The sequence below is a fragment of the Pipistrellus kuhlii genome, unplaced genomic scaffold (genome assembly GCF_014108245.1).
Source record: "Pipistrellus kuhlii isolate mPipKuh1 unplaced genomic scaffold, mPipKuh1.p scaffold_m20_p_10, whole genome shotgun sequence".
Taxonomy (NCBI): domain Eukaryota; kingdom Metazoa; phylum Chordata; class Mammalia; order Chiroptera; family Vespertilionidae; genus Pipistrellus; species Pipistrellus kuhlii.
In genome coordinates, this window is record NW_023425405.1 from 41824732 (window position 1) to 41845410 (window position 20679).

General features: G+C 36.3%; 1 protein-coding gene and 1 long non-coding RNA gene across 5 annotated transcripts in view; one reads left to right on the forward strand and one right to left on the reverse strand.

Annotated features, from left to right (window-relative positions):
* Positions 1-2500: 2500 nt before the first annotated feature.
* RUNDC3B (RUN domain containing 3B) overlaps positions 2501-20679 on the reverse strand; it is an 89289-nt gene continuing 71110 nt past the window's right edge. For 2 of the 4 annotated variants that reach the window (XM_036429529.2, XM_036429531.2), the window contains 3 exons: positions 17432-17578; positions 7736-7854; positions 2501-4956 (listed from right to left, as the gene is read on the reverse strand). In XM_036429529.2, the coding sequence (XP_036285422.1) occupies positions 4811-4956; positions 7736-7854; positions 17432-17578 (412 nt within the window). In that variant the 3' untranslated portion in view covers positions 2501-4810. The remainder of the gene's footprint in view (positions 4957-7735; positions 7855-17431; positions 17579-20679) is intronic. The other 2 variants (XM_036429532.2, XM_036429533.2) reach the window with 1 other exon arrangement.
* On the forward strand, positions 16720-20130 carry LOC123651964. Its single transcript, XR_006740981.1, has 3 exons — positions 16720-17526; positions 17834-17995; positions 19987-20130. It is a non-coding gene; the product is annotated as an uncharacterized LOC123651964 (long non-coding RNA).

Genomic DNA, 20679 nt, shown 5'->3' on the forward strand with positions numbered 1-20679 from the left:
CTTCTTTTTGATAACTTATTGGTGGAAAAAGGCAGAAATATTGAGATTTAGAACAATGCTTCAAAAAACAATCACATATTTTAATTTACTTATCACTTATAAATACCAGAAGGGAAATTTCCACCCACCCCTAACACTGATTGTACTTGTGGGAAATTCTTATGATTTATGACTAAAATAACTTATATATAACTCCCTAGTAGTTTTTCTAATACATATTGCATGCAGTGTATTTGGATGAAAACCGAAAGCTTCAACTTTCTCTGAACTTAAGTATCATAGTAAATAAGCATAAATACTTAAAAAAAAAAAAAAAAAAAAAAAGTGGCTACCAAAAAGAGTTTGGCTAGAAATTGTATTCTTGGTAATGTTGCTGAAAGGAAACTTTCATTTTATTAATGATAAATTTTCTAACATACATACTTAATTTATGTGTACATTTTTAAAAAGAAATGTCTTATTCAAGTATTGTTTGCTACTTTTCATATAATACACATTTGTTTAAGAGTATAGAAGTCGAATAAATTTTCCTTTTATTTCTAGGAAAATTATTCACTATGCTAAATTACATATGACTCCCTTAAAATCTTCCTTCCTTTTTCCCAGGGCACAGATTCCAGGGATGTGGGAAAACAAAGTCTATCACTTTTGAACTTTTTCCAAAAATGTAATCTGTCATTCAACACTTATTGAGACCTTTATTGTGATAGGCACTGTGAAAAACACTGGAGAGAAGATGTTTCCGTGTGGGTGGAGGTGAGGAGGGTGTAGGAGGATAAATGGTAATGGAAAAAGATAATAGCAACAAAACTCTCAGAAACTGTCACTGGCCTCAAGTAGGTTAGAGAACTATGATTCATGGATTCTCCATTCAAACTGGGGGGAAAGGGGAGGAGGCAGGAAATGCTTCTAGGATTAGGGCAGATTAAATATACCTGGAAGCTGGCAATGGGATGTCCCAGTTGTTTGAGCAGTGAGTATACATGGCGATGTGGTAGGAGATCAGATTGGGGATGTATTGAGAGGGTTTGTGTGCCAAAGGAGAAACAAGAAGACGACAACAAAGAAAGTATATTTAGTACAGCTCTAATACTTAAAGAGTTGAGATATTGGACACCTCCCCCAAGGCCAGCATTTATTTTTATTTTATTTTTTTAAATATTTTATTGATTTTTTTTTTTACAGAGAGGAAGGGAGATGGATATAGAGTTAGAAACATTGTTAAGAGAGAAGCATCAATCAGCTGCCTCCTGCACACTCCCTACTGGGTATGTGCCTGCAACCAAGGTACATGCCCTTGACTGGAATCTAACCTAGGACTCTTGAATCCACAGGCCAACGCTCTATCCACTGAGCCAAACTGGTGAGGTCGACCAGCATTTATTTTTAATGAAAGAAAATAGAACAGGAAATACCAGAATGTGTCATGTAGTAAGACCAAGAGTTGTGAAATTTTTATTTTAGTTGTGTTTTAGAAAAATAACTGACAGCATAGGAAATGTGACATATAAATAAGGTAACCTATTTTACAACAATCTGAAGTTTGTTTTGGACTAAAATATGATTTTAAAAGGTACTATTCATGATACTGATATAATTTCATCTCCCCCTTCCTATCCATTAAAAAGAACAAATGCTGAACCTACATAGAAGCTGCTTTGCTTAGATGAAGAGCAAAGTGAACTAACTTAAAAAAAAAAATTAAGAGCCCTGATTTTCAAAGCAGTTATGTGACATTTCAGAGGTGGAGATTTCACCTAGTAGGAACTTTGGAAATAATTTCCATAAGTTGTAACTGTGAGACATTTTTAACCACTTGAAAACTTGTATGTAAGTCTAATAAAGATGACCTGCAAACTGACTTAAAGTTTTGTCAATCATAATTAGTAGCTTGACTTTGGCACTTACCTATTACAAACATGCACGTATGATTTCATTTAGTGCTGAAGTCATCCTGATGCCTTCAGACAGGTACTGAGAAGATGGTGATGTTTCCATTTGACGGGCAAGAATGCAAACGTTGGCAATTATGTGATCCCATCAGTAACACTGCCAGGACCATTGCTGTACTGTGCCACTCCAATAGCTGTTTGTACCCTAAAGGGTGTCATGTTCTTTAAAAAACAAAATGTATTCAATTTTATATAAGATGAAATAAGGATTCTTCCAAAACCATTTTGATACTAATATTTTAGATTACCTATATATATAAAAGTCTAATTGATCATCGCTGTGATGCACACTGACCATCAGGAGTCATATGCTTAATACAGGAGCTGCTCCCTGGTGGTCAGTGCACTCCCACAGCCAACTCCCTGCCACTGGCCAGCCTCCTACAGTCCCTTTCCTGATCAGCAGCCAGGCCAAGGAACTCTACCCGTGCACGAATTCATGCACCAGGCCTCCCTCTAGTTAGGTAATATACTTTTACCCTATTTGTCAACTCAGTGTATAACCTGAATCAAGTAACTTTTTGTCAAGGGTAAATTAAGACCACTAATTCATGGTACAAAATGTTTAATATACATGCAACAAGTGTAATACATCAAGGCAACAAAATACACATGGAAATAATAGCATGTACTTCAGCATTCTATTTTGGGGAGGGTGTATGAACAATAAACACTACTGAATGGAACTAAAGATTGAGACGTAAGTTGTTTCCTCATGCACACATAAGCTCTCTCTCTAATTAGTATGAGATGAACTGAGTAGAAACCTGAATTCACAGCAGATGAATTTTATACCAAGAGCTCCAAGAAAGGAGGAAGCCATGGTCCTCAGGTGTCATGTTTCAACCTGCACTCAAGATGCACAAGTTACAGTAACACATTAGACAACTCTGAAAAATTGTATTCATTACGGAATCTTGAATTAACTTTCTGTATTATAAAAATGTATGGAAAAATGTAACAATGATTATTTAAAGTTACTGGAGGAAAATGTCAAGTTGAGAGTAGACCGTGAATTATAAAGCGTTAAAACATTCTGAAAGTTTTTAGGAAAGCAGCAGTAGTGCTTAAGGCCAGCCTAAAAGTTTTGAGGTTCCCCTCCTTAACCGTTTCTCATTTCCTCCTCCCAGGATTCCCACTGCCCTCCTTTTATACCTTCCATCCCCATGCTGAGTAAAGATTGCTTTGGCTACCTCACTCACAATCAGCTGTTCAAAATTCAGAGATTAAAGGTACCATTTCTCAAGAATATTTGCATTTTTACAAGTACTAAAAAGCCTTAAGCTAAAAGAATAAAGCTCTGAGTAGTCCTGGTATGTCTAAGATAACTTACTTTTAAGGGATTCCAGGCCTCCTTTGTCCCTGAAATGACATTGTTGGGACTGTCTTACATATAAGACTAGCCTTGTTACTATTTATTATCTTAAATTCCAAATTATGAGGGTAAAGCTCTAAAGATTTCAGAGAAACGCCACATTCCTACATTTCCAGCGCATAGAATGGCTGTGGTAAGTTCAGCACTTCTGCCTCCTCTCGACAAAAATAAATTGCTTTAGGAGGAACATTCTTCCTATATGTCAAAGCTACTAAGTTTGAAAGTAATGTTTTATTAGTAAACAAAAATATCACATAAGTCCCCAGTAAGTATTGTAGCCTCTTCGTGTAAACAATGTATAAAACTTCTTTGGCACAACTGAGCATGTTCTCCTCGTATTACTGCAGAAAATAGATTTAATCCATTTTCTTCTCCAATATGCTGAAGTTTTTAGGGACAAAAATGAATAGTTCCAAAAATTGCAATAAATAAATAAATAAATAAATAAATAAATAAAATACAGTTTAAAGCTGTTTTTAAAAAGAAAACTTTTTTTTTAACTTGTAGAAGTGCAGGGATTTTTTAATATTGACTTTAAAAAGAGACTGTGGAATGATTAATAATAGAAACTATAAAACATACATGACACTTCACTGCAGCCCATAAGGGAAAGAAAACGGCACTTATGCCGGACATTAAGTATGGTGATTACTTACTGATACTAATTTAAAAGCCTCTCAAATACTTGATTGAACTTGAAAACTTCCCTGATCAAATATTTTTTTTTCAACATCTTTCTACACTTTTTCAATGTTTAATTTTGGAGGCATAGTCAGCTGGTTTTTTTTTAATGGATCGACTTTTAAGAAAATTTTGGGGAAACAAAGGTAAATTTTATTCATTTTATCTAAATGGCCTAAAGTACTTTCCCTATGACCCTAACAAATTTAGTAACTGCCTAAAGGCACATTCCTACAAAATATATAAAATGTTAAGTGGAAGGCGAGGTTGACATCAAATTATGACTTAAAGAAAAACTGAATAAGCCACTGTCAAACTGCAGCTGAAAACATTCTCATATTAAAAACAAGTCTTTTAACATGAGAACGTAGGAAGAAATTATAAGTCATTTTTAGAAATTTGAATCGTTGAATAAAAAAGGAAAGAAAATACTTAGCAAAAGACTCTGGAATAAAACCTAGAACTTGGTCTCTGGCAATTATGATACATGTAAATATATGAAAATCAACTAAATAATAAATATGTACAATTTGCAAATGATTATTTAGAGGATCTTTGAAAAACATTAGGCCTATTCATTTTAAACTTTCTAAGTGACAAATATAAGAATTTTTTAATGAAAAAAAAAAAAAAAAGGCAGGATCTTTCCCCCCCAACTCAGTTTACATGGAGTATATTGAACTAGACGCAATAGAACTCCACATGTGTGCCAGAACAATATAAAATTCCAAAGGTTTTCCCAGCAGTCAAACTTAATAGAACTTCTGCAACATAAAATCTTTGGGCTTTTACATTAAAATGTTCAGGATGGAGTTAGGCCTGGACTTGTCATCTCTGCTGTAGGACTTGCAAGACAGTCATTGGATTTGAGGCTAGTTAGAGATTTGTAACTTGCCACTGATGTTAGAGACCCACAGAGACCAAGTAAGGAGGGAGTGTCTTCTTTACCTGAAATCAGGAAAAAATAACAAATAGTTAATCGTCCTTGAAGATTGATACCAATAAGGACCTAAAAACACTAACAACTTCATATTTTTATAAAATATGGCAACAGTTGAAGGTTAATAAAACTTTTTGCCTCAGATGACAGTGTAGTGCCTAGCAGAATCAAATTAGTTACTAAGAGCAGAAAATTGATTTTTTGTTTTATAGCATAGCAAAAAAGACCAGTTCTGTTTTAAATGTATTGATAGTGGAGTCTGGACTGTACAAGTCTTCAAATGGTACTGCTACCAATGTTAAGTTAGAAGTCACTGGATGTACGCTATATGCCAGGCATTAAGATAACAAATAATAAATTTAAAAATCACTGCTTGCCTGGTGGTGTGGCTCAGTGGTTGAGCACCAACCCATGAACCAAGAGGCCACAGGTTCAATTCCCAGTCAGGGTACACACCCCAGTTGCTGGCTGGATCCCAGTAGGGAGCATGCAGAAGGCAGCTGATCAATGATGTTTCTCTCATCAATGTACCTATCCCTCTCTCTCTAATTAATAAAATAAAATAAATTAAATTAAATTAAATTAAATAAATAAAATAATAAAATAAAATAATAAAATAAATAAATAAAATAATAAAGTAAATAAAATAAATATAATAAATAAATATAAAATAAATAAAATAAAATATAAAATAAGTAAAATAAAAATATTTTTTTAAATGCTAAGATGTTGAAATGTTATATATGAATTATTGGCATTTTTCTTTTGTGATTGTACATAAAATAATGGTGTATCATAATTCTCGCCCAAGGAAATATATATATATATATATATATTTAAAATTGATTTTAAAGAGAAAAGAAGAGAGGGAAGGAGGGAGAAGAAACATCAATGTGTGAGAGAAACATAGATCAGTTGCCTTCCATATATACCTCGACCACAACCCAGGTATATGCCCTGCCCTAAATCAAAGCTGCAACTTTTGGTGTATGGGACAACCACCAAATGAGCCACCAAACTGCAATAATGGTGTGCCTTAAAACTCAGAGCATCTTAGATTTGATGAAATATGGCAGCTACTAATAAGTTACTAGCATAATATCTGTCCATATGGGGAGCTTAATATTTCTTGAAAAAAAATAACTTATTCTTTCAACAATTATGATGTCATGGTATGCAGTTTGAATTTTACTCTGTCTTTAGTGGGTATGTTTTAAAATATCACTGATTACTGTATGGAGAATGGATTATGAGGAAGCTAGAATGAGAGACCAAAGAACATTGAAAAAGCTACGGCAGCAGTCCATCCAAGAGGCTTGCTCCAAGCCGCACAGACTACAGTGTTTCCCCGAAAATAAGACATCCTCCGAAAATAAGACCTACTTACAGGTTTCCTTCTGAGTGAAATATAAGGCATCCCCCAAAAATAAGGCCCCCCTAAGCTAAACATGAGAGGTTTGGTCCACTGATTTTGAAAGAAATGGAGTCACAAGAAATTCACCAGGAAATTCAGGAATTGGATTGTTATGATGATGTTCCAGAAGATGATGACATGATTGTCATTGAATAAATGAGTAAATTCTTGATACTGTAGGATTCATAGTTTGTCTTGTTTGTGTTGACAACTATCATACTATCGTACCATATTCAGGTAATAAATTTCCTTTATTTTTATTTAACAATAAACGTGTACCGTATTCTTCTTCATGGAAAAATAAGACATCCCCTGAAAATAAGACCTAGCGCATCCTTGGGAGAAAAATTTATATAAGATACTGTCTTATTTTCGGGGAAACAGGGTAGGACTGCAGTAAGGGAGGAAGTCATGTGCTCTATGGGGAGCTGCCAGGACTTGCTAATAAACTGACCTACTGATGTAAGTGGGAAGTGTAGAATCTAGAATAATGCCTAGCAGGAGGTGGGGGAGGCGGGGGGACAGTGCCATTTATTGCAATGGAGAAAGGAAAAAATAGAAACTGGAAGTATAAAGGAATGCAAGTTCCCCCTAGGTAAGAAACTGTCCCTAGCTCTCACACACACCAGCACATGCAGAGCTGGGAAGGAGAGAGAAAGATGTGAGTACTCTTTCATACCAGCACCACTTGTCCAATCCAAAGGGCTGTATTCACAACTGTAGCCTATGCTGAGGGCAGGAAGAAAGAGCTTTGAGCCAATTAAGCTATCGAGCTTTTAAAAGGAATAGGTTGAGTCTTAGAAATGAAATGCGATCATTAAGAGGAACCTGAAAAGCGGTGAAATTTGACCAAGATGTAGTTGAGGAAAATGCAACCCAATGGGAAGAGAGGTTGGTTGAGCCCAGCAGGAAGGAGTGATGGGAAAAACAAAACTCTTTTACGTCTATTCCCCATGTTTTTTCTGAGTACTCATAAACAAGGTACCAAAAGTGACTAACAAATGAAAAAATGGTCCTAGCAAAAGCTGCTGAGCTTAATAGGATGAAGGCAGAGACCTGACTTTAGCAATATGGCAGTGGTTAGTCACCTTGATAAAATCATTTCAGTAAGTAGTAGAGACACAAAAGCCAAATTGGAGTGGGTAGAAAAGAGTGCACAGGAAGCAAGGAAGTAAAGGTAAAAACTGAAGAGAATCTGGAGGTTAGCCACAAACTCATGAGGTACAAACAATAGCAGACCATTTTCAATCATAATGGCAGTTTAATTCTCAGCATATTTTGCAGAAATATCGAGATTATTCTTTAGCAGTCCTCTGCAGCCACAGAACAGAAAGTGCAGGAAAAGTGCTTTTCAAGCAGACCTTTTTCCTTACCTTCACTGATTGAATTTAACGTGTCTTGTTTTCCATCGTCTTGTGACTGGCTTGGGTCCAGGGAAGTCTGAGAAAGGCTAACTTCAGCTGATAACTGGTCAAGATTTTGATAACTTTTTCTGTAAAACAACAGTGATGTATACTTAGATTTGTTCTCATACAAATAATTTCTAGAGATATTCTTTACTGGTTTTCTTCAATTAATTGGTTAATTTCTCCCCAATTTTCTCCTAAATGTGGTCTTTATCATGGCTGCAGTATGATCTCCATTATATTCTTCCCTCCACCTTTTTTGTATGTTTATCTGTTTAATCCACTAAAAATGGAAAAGAAAGCAATTTCTTAAACAAACTTAAATCCTTGCACCAATTTGTTTTATTATTCAGCTTGTTAAGAAATGGGGACATCTGGTTATTATCAGGTGTCCAAGGAGGAGAAAAATCTATAGATGCAGAGCAAAATCGTCAGAACAAAACTTAATAATGATCTAGTGTCTTCTAAGCACTTCAGAATTCTTCAGTACCTTGATATTTTTGTGTGTGATTATTATAGTAAAAATTATTATAAATTCCTATAATTTAGAAGCTTAAAACTGTTGGGTAATAAAATATCTGTGTTAAAACACCATTCAGATAATTTACTTTCTTCCCTCATGTATTTGCAATTGTGAGCCCATTTTCTATTAATTAGAAACATATTATATTAAAAGAATATCTCAGTTATAAATGGAAAGTTAATGAAGATTTATTATTAAAGTGTCCTCATATTTGTCTTGTCAGGATAAAATCAACTCAAGAGATATATGCAGCTTTGATGTTATTGCCATTTTTCAAGTAAGAGAACAATTAATTACTATTTCCAAATATAAATGATCCAGGAAAATGAACGTGTTTTTTAGGTTCGATATCTATTTCCCAAGGTACTCAAACCCTAATTTTCTAGACATGTCTTGTGTTATATGATAATGTTATAGGAATGCATATATAATTCAAATAATCTATTACATAGTCATTATTCATATTCACAGAAGTAGACTTAAAAATTTATCAAATGGATAGATATTAAGTATGGAGGGGATATATACAATAAGTATCTATTTCCTGTAAGAAATGAGGTGAAGAATATGGTGATGGAGTAACTACTAGCTTACAATGCAAGTGGTATTCTCACTTTATTAAATAGTGATTTTTCTAATGTTGGAAAAATAAAAGTTCTTAATTATATTTATAAGTGATGGGAAGTTCTAGTATAGAAAACTTCTGATAATTATAATAGACTAGAGGCCCAGCGCACAAAATGTGCACTGGGAGGAGCCCTCAGCCCTGCCTGTACCCTCTCGTTGTCCAGAACCCCTCGGAGAATGTCCAACTGCCTGCTTAGACATCTCACTCGCCGTCTGGGATCCCTCGCTCCTTACCACCTGCCTGCTCCCTCCTTACTACTTGGTTCTCTGATCCACTTGACTCGCTACTCCTTAGCACTGCCACAGAGGCAGGAGAGGCTCCCGCCACTGCTGCTGTGCTCATGAGCCATGAGCTTGGCTTCTGACTAAGCAGCCTCCCCCTGTGGGAGCACACTGATCACCGGGGGGCAGCTCCTGCATTGAGCATCTGCCCCCTGGTGGTCAGTGTGTGTCATAGCAACCAGCTGTCCCGGTCATTTCACTGTAATGGTCACTTAGGCTTTTATTGTATAAAGTATATAGATAACAAGTATATGAGCTATTCAACAAGTGATTTTTAATAACGACACCTAATATTAGCATTTAACAAATGTTAGGCATTGTTCTAAATACTTTTGTGTGTATTATTTAATCATCATAAGCACATTAAAAGTTTGGAATTTTTAATACCCTTACTTTATAACAGATAAAACTAGGGCACAAAAAGATTGGGTTTGAACCTGGTGACCTGACTCTAATTCTGTCTCCTGAACTACTATGCTATGCTGTCTCCTTTCTGGTAAAGGAAGAAAAGATTTGGCCTCCTGTTTTATTAGAAGCAATTCTTTAAAAAAAAAAAACAGCTTTGTTTGCTGAGATAGATCATGTAAACTATATTGTATTTAATCAAAATCACTGAAAATTTCACTTGATCTGCATTAAAATCTTATTTGGCTATAGAGGAAAACAGGAACACAGGGATTTAATAAAGGAAGCTATGTATAAGTTTCTTTTCCAAATTATTTTCTGTGTCTTATAGTTAGGAAGCTTTCTTTTAAAACAATGGTTTATGATGAGTTTCTGATACTAACTTTTCATCATAAGAAACTTGTTAATGTTATTAGAATGCAAAAATTACATAGAGATATAGTTACAAGCAAAAAATACCCAGAAGCAAAACAATTTGGAATTCATTGAAATATTGTAAAAACTTGAGAGCTTGACAGCACGCATTTACGGCCCCCCACGTGAGGGAGGAAACCTGTACAGGCAGCTCTATAATTGCAACACAGCTTTCTGCGTGACCTATTGAAGTCCTCGTAGAATATCAACTTCCAAATCCAGTGACCAGGAGAGCGTCCTACCTTTAGTCTGTCACGTTTAGTGAACAATCCCTGAGATACAGACTTTACTTAACCAAAAGCCAATGAACACAGGGACAGAATTTGATAGACAATCCTGTTCTGCACAAACAATAAAAATTCCAAGCTAAAAGTAAGCCCCTTATTCATAAGATATTAAGAACAATACCATACAATAACTGTCTTGCATGAAACTGACTTACAGATCCATCACCTAGGAAAAATCTGGTTCAGATGTTTGCACTAATGACAAGAAATAGGTTGGGTTTTCACATTCTTAACTGATTTCCAACTTGATTTGCAACTACATCTCACAAACTGTTTTTGATATGAAGTAAAGCTGTGTCTATGGGACATTAAAAGGTCACCACTAAATCCTACCTTAGAATTTTAGACTGATTAACATCACACTGTAAGATTTAAATGTAACCCACCAGAAACATCACACCAATTAACAGTCTATCAGTATTTCTGAGTAAAATTTTAAAAGTAATACCTTACTCAATCAAAATAAGAACCCAAGCGAGTAAGAGTCATGTATTATCCTATCTAATAAAGAGGGAATATGCTGATTGATTGTCATGCCCTCAGAAAGATGGTGGCGCCCACAGCCAATAAAAAGGGAATATGCTAATTGACTATCATGCCCTCAAAGACGTCAGCGCTCACAGCCACAAGATGGTGGTGCCCAGTCCCCACATCTCCGCGGGGGTGGCAGGCACGTGGCACGGCTGGGCCCGCCTCTAGGCTGGTCCAGTTGCTCCATGCACCTGCTTCGGGAATCCCCCAGTCCCCTCAGTCCCCCAGCTGCCTAGGGCCAGCCTGAGGCACAGGCAAGCCTCGGATGTCAGCTGCCCAGCCACCCAGGGCCACCTGAGCTCAGGTAACCAGGGCTGACTGAGGCTTGTGCTGCCAGCAGTGGCAGCAGCAGAGGTGTGATGGGGTATGGCTTTCCCCTGATCAGCGAGCGGGTTGCCTCCTGCCCTGAGGGCTCCTGGACTGTGAGAGGGGCAGGCCGGGCTGAAGGACCCCTCTCTAATGTATGAATTTCCATGCCCCGGGCCTCTAGTGACTACATAAAAGTTTATAGTTTAAAAGTTTATGCCATTATTACATGGCTAAATATAATTTAAGTTAAACTTGTCAGAATTATATGTCATGAGCACTTGGGACATAATAAAATTCACTGCCTTTATTATATGACTAAATAATTTAAAATCACTCAAATACAAATTTCAATATACGGAACTGGGTAACAAATAAGGGCAAATTTAAAAAAAAGGGGGGGGGGAGGCTGTAAGCCTGAATTCACTTATTAGTAAATTTTTTTTTACAATCATACACTTTATGTCAGTGATCAGAAGTAATGATATGGGTAATCTATATCCCTTACTTCCCCAATAGCTGTACTGATGTCAATAATAATTCACATTATCTGTTAGCCACTGGACAGCAGAGAATGTGATGCACAGAAGGAGACATTATTCACAAAATAAAAACAAAACCTATAAACACTGTATACACAGACATGCAACTGTGCATGAAAACAGAAATGTACTATTCATTTCATTCTTGGTTTGATTTTCATAGAAATATGTTGAAGGAAACAATAAGCGTCTGCTATGGCAAAACACCTATCTACTTACTCTTAATCTACTAAAATCAATGGAGGGGTCCAAAGGAGGCTTTCAGAGAGGGATGCATGTGAGTTACAAACTGCAAAATAATGCTGCAGCCTCAGTGCTTTAGGGAGTCCAACTCCGAAAGCATATGAAATGCACAGGGGAAGGAGAACCTCAGTCTAATATATCCAGGGTGATAGTCTCTATTGATAAGCGGTCATTAAGAAAAACTACCCTAATATAAAAGCTCACAATTCTCAGTAATTTTGTGAATGATAGCAACGTTGAGAAGCAATGATACATTTAGAAGACTAAAAAAGTTTAAGTAGAAGATATAAATGTGATGACAATGAATTTGATCATTTGGGATGAAAAAATGGTGATTTAGACAGTAACCTTACAAGGTTATATATAACTAGTATCTAACAAGCTCTAGACTTTACAAATAAAATTATTAAAACAGAACTTATTAGGAAGAAAAAATAATAATCAGTTGCTCTATGTGTGTGTCAAGGGAATAAACTTTATATACTTAGTTACTGTTGGATTTTTACACTAAGCCTACAATGTTTTAATGTGATATTCCTGTGTTTGAAATAAAAAAAGAAGATATAAAATGCAGCATAACTAATCTTACCAGATCTAAATAATCAAGAAATAAATTAGAAATGATATTTTTAAACTTTTATAAATACTACAGTCAATACAAATAAATTCAACATTTTCAATTGAAAATGGGGTCCTTCCATGAGCAGTTGATCACATAGCCAAGTTATCCAATGGCTCATTTTAAGAAAAAAAAAATAGACAAATGGATTTAAAAAAATGATGTAGTACATACAGGGGTTGGCAAAGTAGGTTTATAGTTGTGAGTACATGAAACACAGTTTATTTTTGTATTATTATTTATTCATTACTGTACAGTAGTATTTTCCATATGAACAATCGTAAACCTACTTTTGCCTAGTATACAATGGAATATTACTCAACCATAAAAAATGAAATAGTGCCATTTGCAACAGCATGGATGGACATAGAGGCTATTATGCTCAGTGAATTAAGTCAGATAAATGAAGACAAACAGCATATGATTTCAATTACATGTAGATTCTAAAAAACAAAATAAATGAACAAGCAAAGCAGAAACAAACTTAAAGACACAGAGAACATACTGATGGTTGCCAGATGGGAGGGTACTGAGGGAATGGGTGAAAAGGTGAAGAGATTAAGAAGTACAAATTGTCTATTATAAAAACAGTAATTGGTATGTCAAGTACAGCATAAGGAATATAGTTAATAATCCTATCTAATAAAAAAGTAATATGCAAATTAACTATCACTCCCGCCACACCCACCAGCCATGCCCACTAGCCACACCGACCAGCCAATCAGATCATGACTGGCTTACAAACCAGCACAGGCCCCTCACTCAGGCCATCCCATGCCCCAATGGAATCTCCACCCTGATCTGAGACACCCTTCAGGGCAAATCAGCCAACCCGTACCCATGTACCAGGCCTCTATCCTATCTAGTAAAAGAATAATATGCAGCTTGACCATCACTCCAACACACAATATGGCTGCCCCCATGTGGATACAAGATGGTGACCACAAGATAGTCAGCAGGGGAGGGCAGTTGAGAGGGACCAGGCCTGCGAGGAAGGGCAGTGGAGGCAATCAATCCTGCAGGGGAGGGCAACTAGGGGTGACCAGGCTGGCAGAGGAGGGAAATTAGGGCAAACAGGCTGGCAGGGGAGCAGTTAGGCATCAATCAGGCTGGCATGGGAGTGGTTAGGAGGTGATCAAGCTGGCAGGCAGAAGCGATTAGAGGCAATGAGGAAGGCAGGTAGGCAAGCAAATGGGAGCCAGCAGTCCTGGATTGTGAGAGGGATGTCTGACTGCCCGTTTAGGCCGGATCCCACTGGACATCCCTCAAGGGGTCCCAGACATCACTCAAGGGGTTCCAAATTAGAGAGGGTGCAGGCTGGGCTGAGGGACACCCCCCAACCCATGCATGAATTTCATGTACCAGGCCTCTAGTATTATAATAATTGTGTATGGTTTCTGGCAGGAACTAGACTTATCAGAGGTTCACTCTGTGAGTTATATAAATGTTTCATGATTATGTAATACACTTGCAACTAGTAAAATATTGTATGCCAACTTTAATTTAAATTTTTAAAAAGTATTTAGTCATTTTTAAAAAGAAATGTCAACAAGTCCACAGAATTCATTATATCAAACAGCATGCTTTCTTTCTTCTCAAATCTAACTGGGCAAATGAAGTCGCAGAGTTCCTAAAGAAATAATTGTACACATCCCATATTCTCAGCAGGAAATGATAATTATCATATAATTTAATGGCTCATTTTAGGGTGAGTTTCTATATCAAATTATCAAGAAAGCTAATGTTCCTTATTAAAGTTGGTTTTGGCTACTTCTTCCATAATTGGCAGGTTCTCAATAAATGTTTGTTGAACTTATTTAAGACTAGAGCCCCAGTACACAAAATCTGTGTCTGGAGGTGAGAGGGTTGCCCCTCAGTCCAGCCTGTGCTCTCTCACAGTCCAGGAGCCCCGTGATTTTGCCCCCAAAAGGTAGGTCCTGCCCACCTGCCGCAGTCCACTGGTTGGTTTCCTGGGGCCTCCCTCTTTGGGGCGATCATGGGGTGATGGCCAGGCCCCCAACCAATCACATCACACCCACCTTGGCTGGTCTGGCGCCAGTGGGTGTCATAGCATGGTTGTCCTGAGGGTCATTCTGCTATTAGGTCGTTAGGCTAATTTGCATATTACACTTTTATTATTGGTCTGATTAAGAGGAATTTGTGATCAGGTCAGTATAAGACTTTGCCTTAATTTATACATCTGGGGGTGCAAAAACGAGATCCTGATGAAAACCTATGATTTGTTTCAAACATGGTTTTTATAGAGCACTAGTCTGTTCTAAAAATTCAAAGTCTCCATTTTTACATGAAAAGTTTGGAATTATTTATTCAGAAAAATTGGGATTTGCTGGTCATTTTAATTTTGTATAAAGTTTTAGAAACTCTCTAAGAAAGTATAACTTGGGATGTTGGGTGAGTGTATAGTCTCCAAACATGAAAGATACAAGATATGACAGTATAAACAAACAAAAAAATGACATAGAGTTTAAATAAATAAAGGTTTTCTGGGAAGCTATTCAGTGCCAGGCAATTTATTATCCCACATGGCCCCTTCTAATTCTATGTAAATAGGCATTACACCAAGTATTGGTGTGCAGAAACAAGAGTCAAGAAGAGGAATTACTGCTTAGTTACATAGCAATTGAGTATCAGAGATTACTCTTAAATCCATTGCATGTAATGGCCACTTAGACTCATTAGTTCCTCAACAGGTAGCTCTGCAGGCAGGCAGGGGTACATGCATGTATTTTGGCTAAAATACTAGTATACCTCTATCTAAAGTTAATAAGGTGGATGTTGCAATAAAAAGGCATAGTGTTTAGTCCTTTAACTTGACAGGATTTAATGTTATAATATTTTTGCAGTTAAAAAAGCAGAAGCATCTTATATGTTATATATAGATGAGATAAATGTGCCAAATATTGCTGTAAATTCAATTTTTCAATCACAAATTAGAAATATAAATAAACTAATATTATTTTGTTATGGTCTTCCATTAGTTAAATATGCTACTGAAAGGTAAAGTTATATACCAGCAGAATGAGATATACTCTAGCTATTCATAACTTTCGTAAGGGCATAAAATAACTTTTTTTTTTTTTTGCATGAATTTGTCTCAAGGCACATACCTAGGTTGTAGCTGAGCATATGAGAGGCAACCGGCTGATGTTTCTTTCTTCTCTCCCTCTCTCTCTTCTGTCACTCTCTCCTCCTGTCAATAAACATATTCTTCAGTGAGGATTTTACAAAAGAAAAAAGTCAAATTTATTTTGAGTTTTACTTTTGATAAATGAAAAATATCACAACTTAAAGCAGGTGGAAATTGTGTCTGTGCTAAAACACTCTTTATAGAAATGAGCGGCTGCTAATTACGTAGTGAACGGCACTCTAAGAAGCACAGAAAGAAGTGTGTATGTAGCTTTACCAGTGAAATTTAAAAAAAAACAAAAACAAAAAAAAAAAAACATCAAGAGCTCCAAAAGAAGAGCAGAGAAAGAAAAAGAGAGAGGGAGGGAGGTTAGAATAGAACATCGATTTTCAACTGAATATGCTGCAACAATTTTTAAAACATGACTATTTAGTCAGGGACACTGACTTGTTTTCCCTTATTTGTTAAATAAATTTTAAAAAATGACAATAGCCAACACAACAATATCTTTCCAGTGTAAATGAATCAAAATTATACCTATTTTTTTAATCATATTTTTGGTGTGCCGCAGAATTGTAGTAATTCGTTTATATGTGCCATGAGATTTTGAAAAGTTGAAAAATGCTGGAATAGAGGAAAGAAGGTAAAAAGAAGGAGGAGGAAAAAAGGGAGAAAGAGAAGGGAACAGAGAGAACAGATGGGATGGAGGGAGAGCAGGGAAAACAATCAGAAAATCAGCTGCACATGGATAGCAAAATAAAGATACTGAAAAAAATGACCAAGATGGGAATGTGGGCCCTGGTCAGTGTGGCTCAGTTGGACAGAGCATCGTCCCCTGCACCAAAGGTCACAGATTCGATTCGCCTTCAGGGCACACACCCAGGTTGTGGGTTCAATCCCCAGTTGGGGCTCCTATGGGAAGCAACCCATTGACGTTTCTCATAGATGGTTTGTTGTTTTCTCTTTCTCTTTCTCTCTCCATACAATCAATGAAAAACATAAACTTGGAGAGAATTTTAAAAAGAAATAATAAAAAATTTAAAACAGATGAGAAAGTGCCTAAAGCCAAAAAGAGGAAAACAATTTACAAGTCTCAAAATGAAGAAAGACTAAGACTTGCAACTCTCTAAAAATTGGGAAGCTACAACTAATTGACAGTCCTGAACGTTGGGACCAACATAGGCAGAGTGATTATATTTTCTGTAGCCTCCGCAAATTAGGTTTGTTGAAAATGAACAAAACGTTTTTAGACCCACAAAAACAAGTATATATATCTTTCTATCTGTTCATAAGATGGAATTTTGTGTTTCTTACTAGGGGGAAAATTAGTCCTAAGGCATATACAAACACCAAAGCCAGGATTAAAAAATAGATGACTCATTAATAGGAGCTCATAGGTTTAACTAAGAGACTGGCTAAAGATTAACAGAAGTAGATATCTGGTACAATACTGCATAATAATTTCTCAGATAATTTTACTTCCCCAGGCTGCCTTGGCTTCAAAACATTAACAAGTTCACTACCTTAACCTAACCTTGCCAAGCCGAAGTATTTAAATCCTACTTGGCAAAGTACTTGACAAGCCAAAGCACTTGCCATGCCAAAGTACTTAAATCCTACTTTTCTTCTAAGTTAATAATCAATTCAGAAAGAAGAATAACTGAAAAACCAAAGTGGATAGCCATGTTTGGCACAACTAAATCTGTAATTAGTTGGAAAAAAAATATTACACTTACTCATACCACTGTTTATTGTGTTTTCGGTAAAGCAACGTATCCAAGGCAACAGCATTGACATCCAGAGCTCCTGGGGAAGGCCACTGGTTGGTGAGGTGGGCAGTTAACTCTTGTCTTGATCTTAAATCATTATTCTTTAGCACAGTCCTGTGAATATTAAAAGGGTGAGTGCTTTTGTCTTCATTGTTCTGCAATGGCAGAGGAACTTGCCATTAATGGTATCAATTTAGGCCCCCAAAATTCATCTTTTTAAAATGATATATTAATAAACTGTGAACAAAACTACAGGAAGCCTAGATGGGGCTAGGACTGTTTTGTTTCCTACAATATGTGTTTTTCATTCTTTCTTGACTAGCTACAACAAATTCCCTGTGACATTCAAACTTCCTACTGTTTCCACAGAGATATTACTAGAAGACTAAAGGATGCAAACTGCATTTTACATCTTAACTAAAAAACAATAGTGATATCTTAAAGCAACAGGTTATCAGATGCCAGTTAAAATATGAAGGAAAATAAAGATCCCATGTGTATGATTTTCTAGCTTCAAAATTCACAATCTATGTAAGTAATTTAACTCGGTAAACAAAAAGAATTTAATGGGTTGAAAATAAAATTAGTGCAGAAAAATTAAAAAAAAATTCATGCAGTTCCGGTAATTGTTTTTGATAGAAGTGACTATTAATGAATTGTCATGAAAATAATTAAATCAATGACAACTGCATAGAACAGTATAATCCACTGGAAATATTTCAGCTACAGAAGAAAATCTATTATAACAACCAATGGTTTCCTTTCATATTTGTAGAACTGTTCCTTGTTCATGAGAACTTGAAAAAGACTAGCTTTCTGCCAAAATTTCAACTTCACAAACCAGCTGGTCATTGTCACAGACTAATTCCACATCTGAATTTGTGGTTAAAGATAATTTAAAGGCATAATTATATTTGCAAAGTTCTTACTCTACCTCTAACAGACCTTAGAATACCACTTAGGCCCCCTGCATTCTCCAACAGTAGTCCACAGTCTACCATACCAAGGTTCTGAGCCATCAGTTCAGACACAGAAGTAGTTTGTGCTTGCCACTAATTTTCAGAGATAATGACAGTCCTGTGTGGGTGGCAGTCAGTGGTGTGCTGGCAAGACAGTCCTGCGAGAAAACCAGCCTGCACCATACCTCTGGCTGTCAATATGCTTCCAATGGAATAAGCCCACTTTGATGTCTCCAACAGGCTGCACACATTTCTGATTTTTACAGGATACCTGTGTGCATTTAAACATATTGGCTCTGCTATGTCCACAAAGAAATATTATGTGACGTAAACACTGGCTTCTCTCTCAGAATGAAATACTACAAGTTAAATAAACAGAAGTCAGAATTACTTTGTTACTCAGGGTCATTTTGATTCCGTACAAATTTTAGGATTGTTTTTTTTTTTCTGTTTCTGTGAAAAATGCCACTAGGATTTTGATATAGATTTCACTGAATTTGCACATCGCTTTACATAGTATGGAGATTTTAACAGTATTAATTCTTCCAATCCATGAACACAGCATGCCTATGTTCTTAATCTCCATCAATGCTTTCAGTTAAGGATCAAAGAGTTGTTTTATTTTTCAAAGAAACAAATAACTCTGTATTAAACCATCCGTGGCATGACAGAAATGTTTAATGAATGTAATTTATTTTTTGAATCCAGCTAAACCCTGAAAAGTTCCTATATCTTCTAAATATGTAACTTGTACTATATATAAGACAGTGATTAATCATCACACTTTATTTTCACATATTTGTAATTATTCTTCACATGATTATTGTTAGCTTATCTTAACCAATTATGATGCAATACAACACAACACAATAAGACTCTGGGTTGTTCAAAGACACCAAAGGCTTCACTGTGAATCTTTTGTACCTTCTCAGGAAGAAATCTGTTTATCAATGTTTTTAAAGAAAAAACAAGTTTATGCCGAAACTGGTTTGGCTCAGTAGATAGAGCGTCAGCCTGCAGACTGAAAGGTCCCGGGTTCGATTCCGGTCAAGGGCATGTACCTTGGCTGCGGGCACGTTTCCAGTGGGGAGTGTGCAAGAGGCAGCTGATTGACGATTCTCTCTCATCGATATTTCTAACTCTCTATCCCTCTCTCTTCCTCTCTGTAAAAAATCAATAAAATATATTGTTTTAAAAAGAGGGGAAAAAAGAAAAAACAAGTTTAGTAAAAATGGAGTTGGTTACTATCTCTTTTTAAAACAGCATTCTACATCCAAGTTGTCAAATAATTTGCTAAGTTTCAGTGTGAGATTTTGTCACATGAATTGAGCCATCAAGAAGGGTATATTTACACCATCCTCTACTAATGTGGAATACTTTATAGGCATCTAAATTTTTCATAGAGTATTTTTAAAAGTATTTCAATGTTACCGGATAAACTATTGCTTCTAATAAAACTTCAGTTAATATTTTATTATACTCATCTTCCTCATAAGACATTTACACCAATGTTTCTGTATATGCTCCTCCCTTTACCTAGAATAACATTCTCTCTCTTCCTAGGTTACAAAGCTCTATTTTTAAATCAACCTTTAGTAATGCTTTTCCTGGACTACTACTCCTGTGCTACTTTCGTAATGTGTATATACCTTTATTACCATACAAATATGCATGTCCCGATACACTCATCACATCACTTAGATGTCAGTTGTTTAGTTGACTCTGAGGGCAGGAACTAGAACAAGATTATTTTTGTACTAGAGGCGCGGTGCATGAAATTTGTACACAGTGGGGGAGGGAGGGGTGTCCCTCAGCTTGGTGTGCACCCTCTCCTATCCGGGACCGCTCAGACATCCCTCTTACAAACCACTGGCTCCTAACCACTCACCTGCCTGCCTGCCTGATTGCCCCTAACCACTCTCCCCTAATGGCCTGATTGCTCCTAACCACCTGCCTTGGCCCCTGCCACTGTGGCTTTGTCTGGAAGACGTAAGGTCTAATTAGCACATTACCCTTTTATTAGTATAGATTCTTAGTATCAAGCCCAGCACTAAGAACAGAAGAAGAGCTCAATAAATGTCAGTAGAATGAATCTAAAGGACAGCACAGAATTTTAAAAAGCACCTTGAAATAATCAAATATGCAAGGGAAGATAGCAAATACAGACTATACTCTACTTCAATACTACTGAAAATTAAATTCCAATGCAACTTTCTTACTTAAACTAACAAAACATCGAAGTAGCTTTAAGGTTTA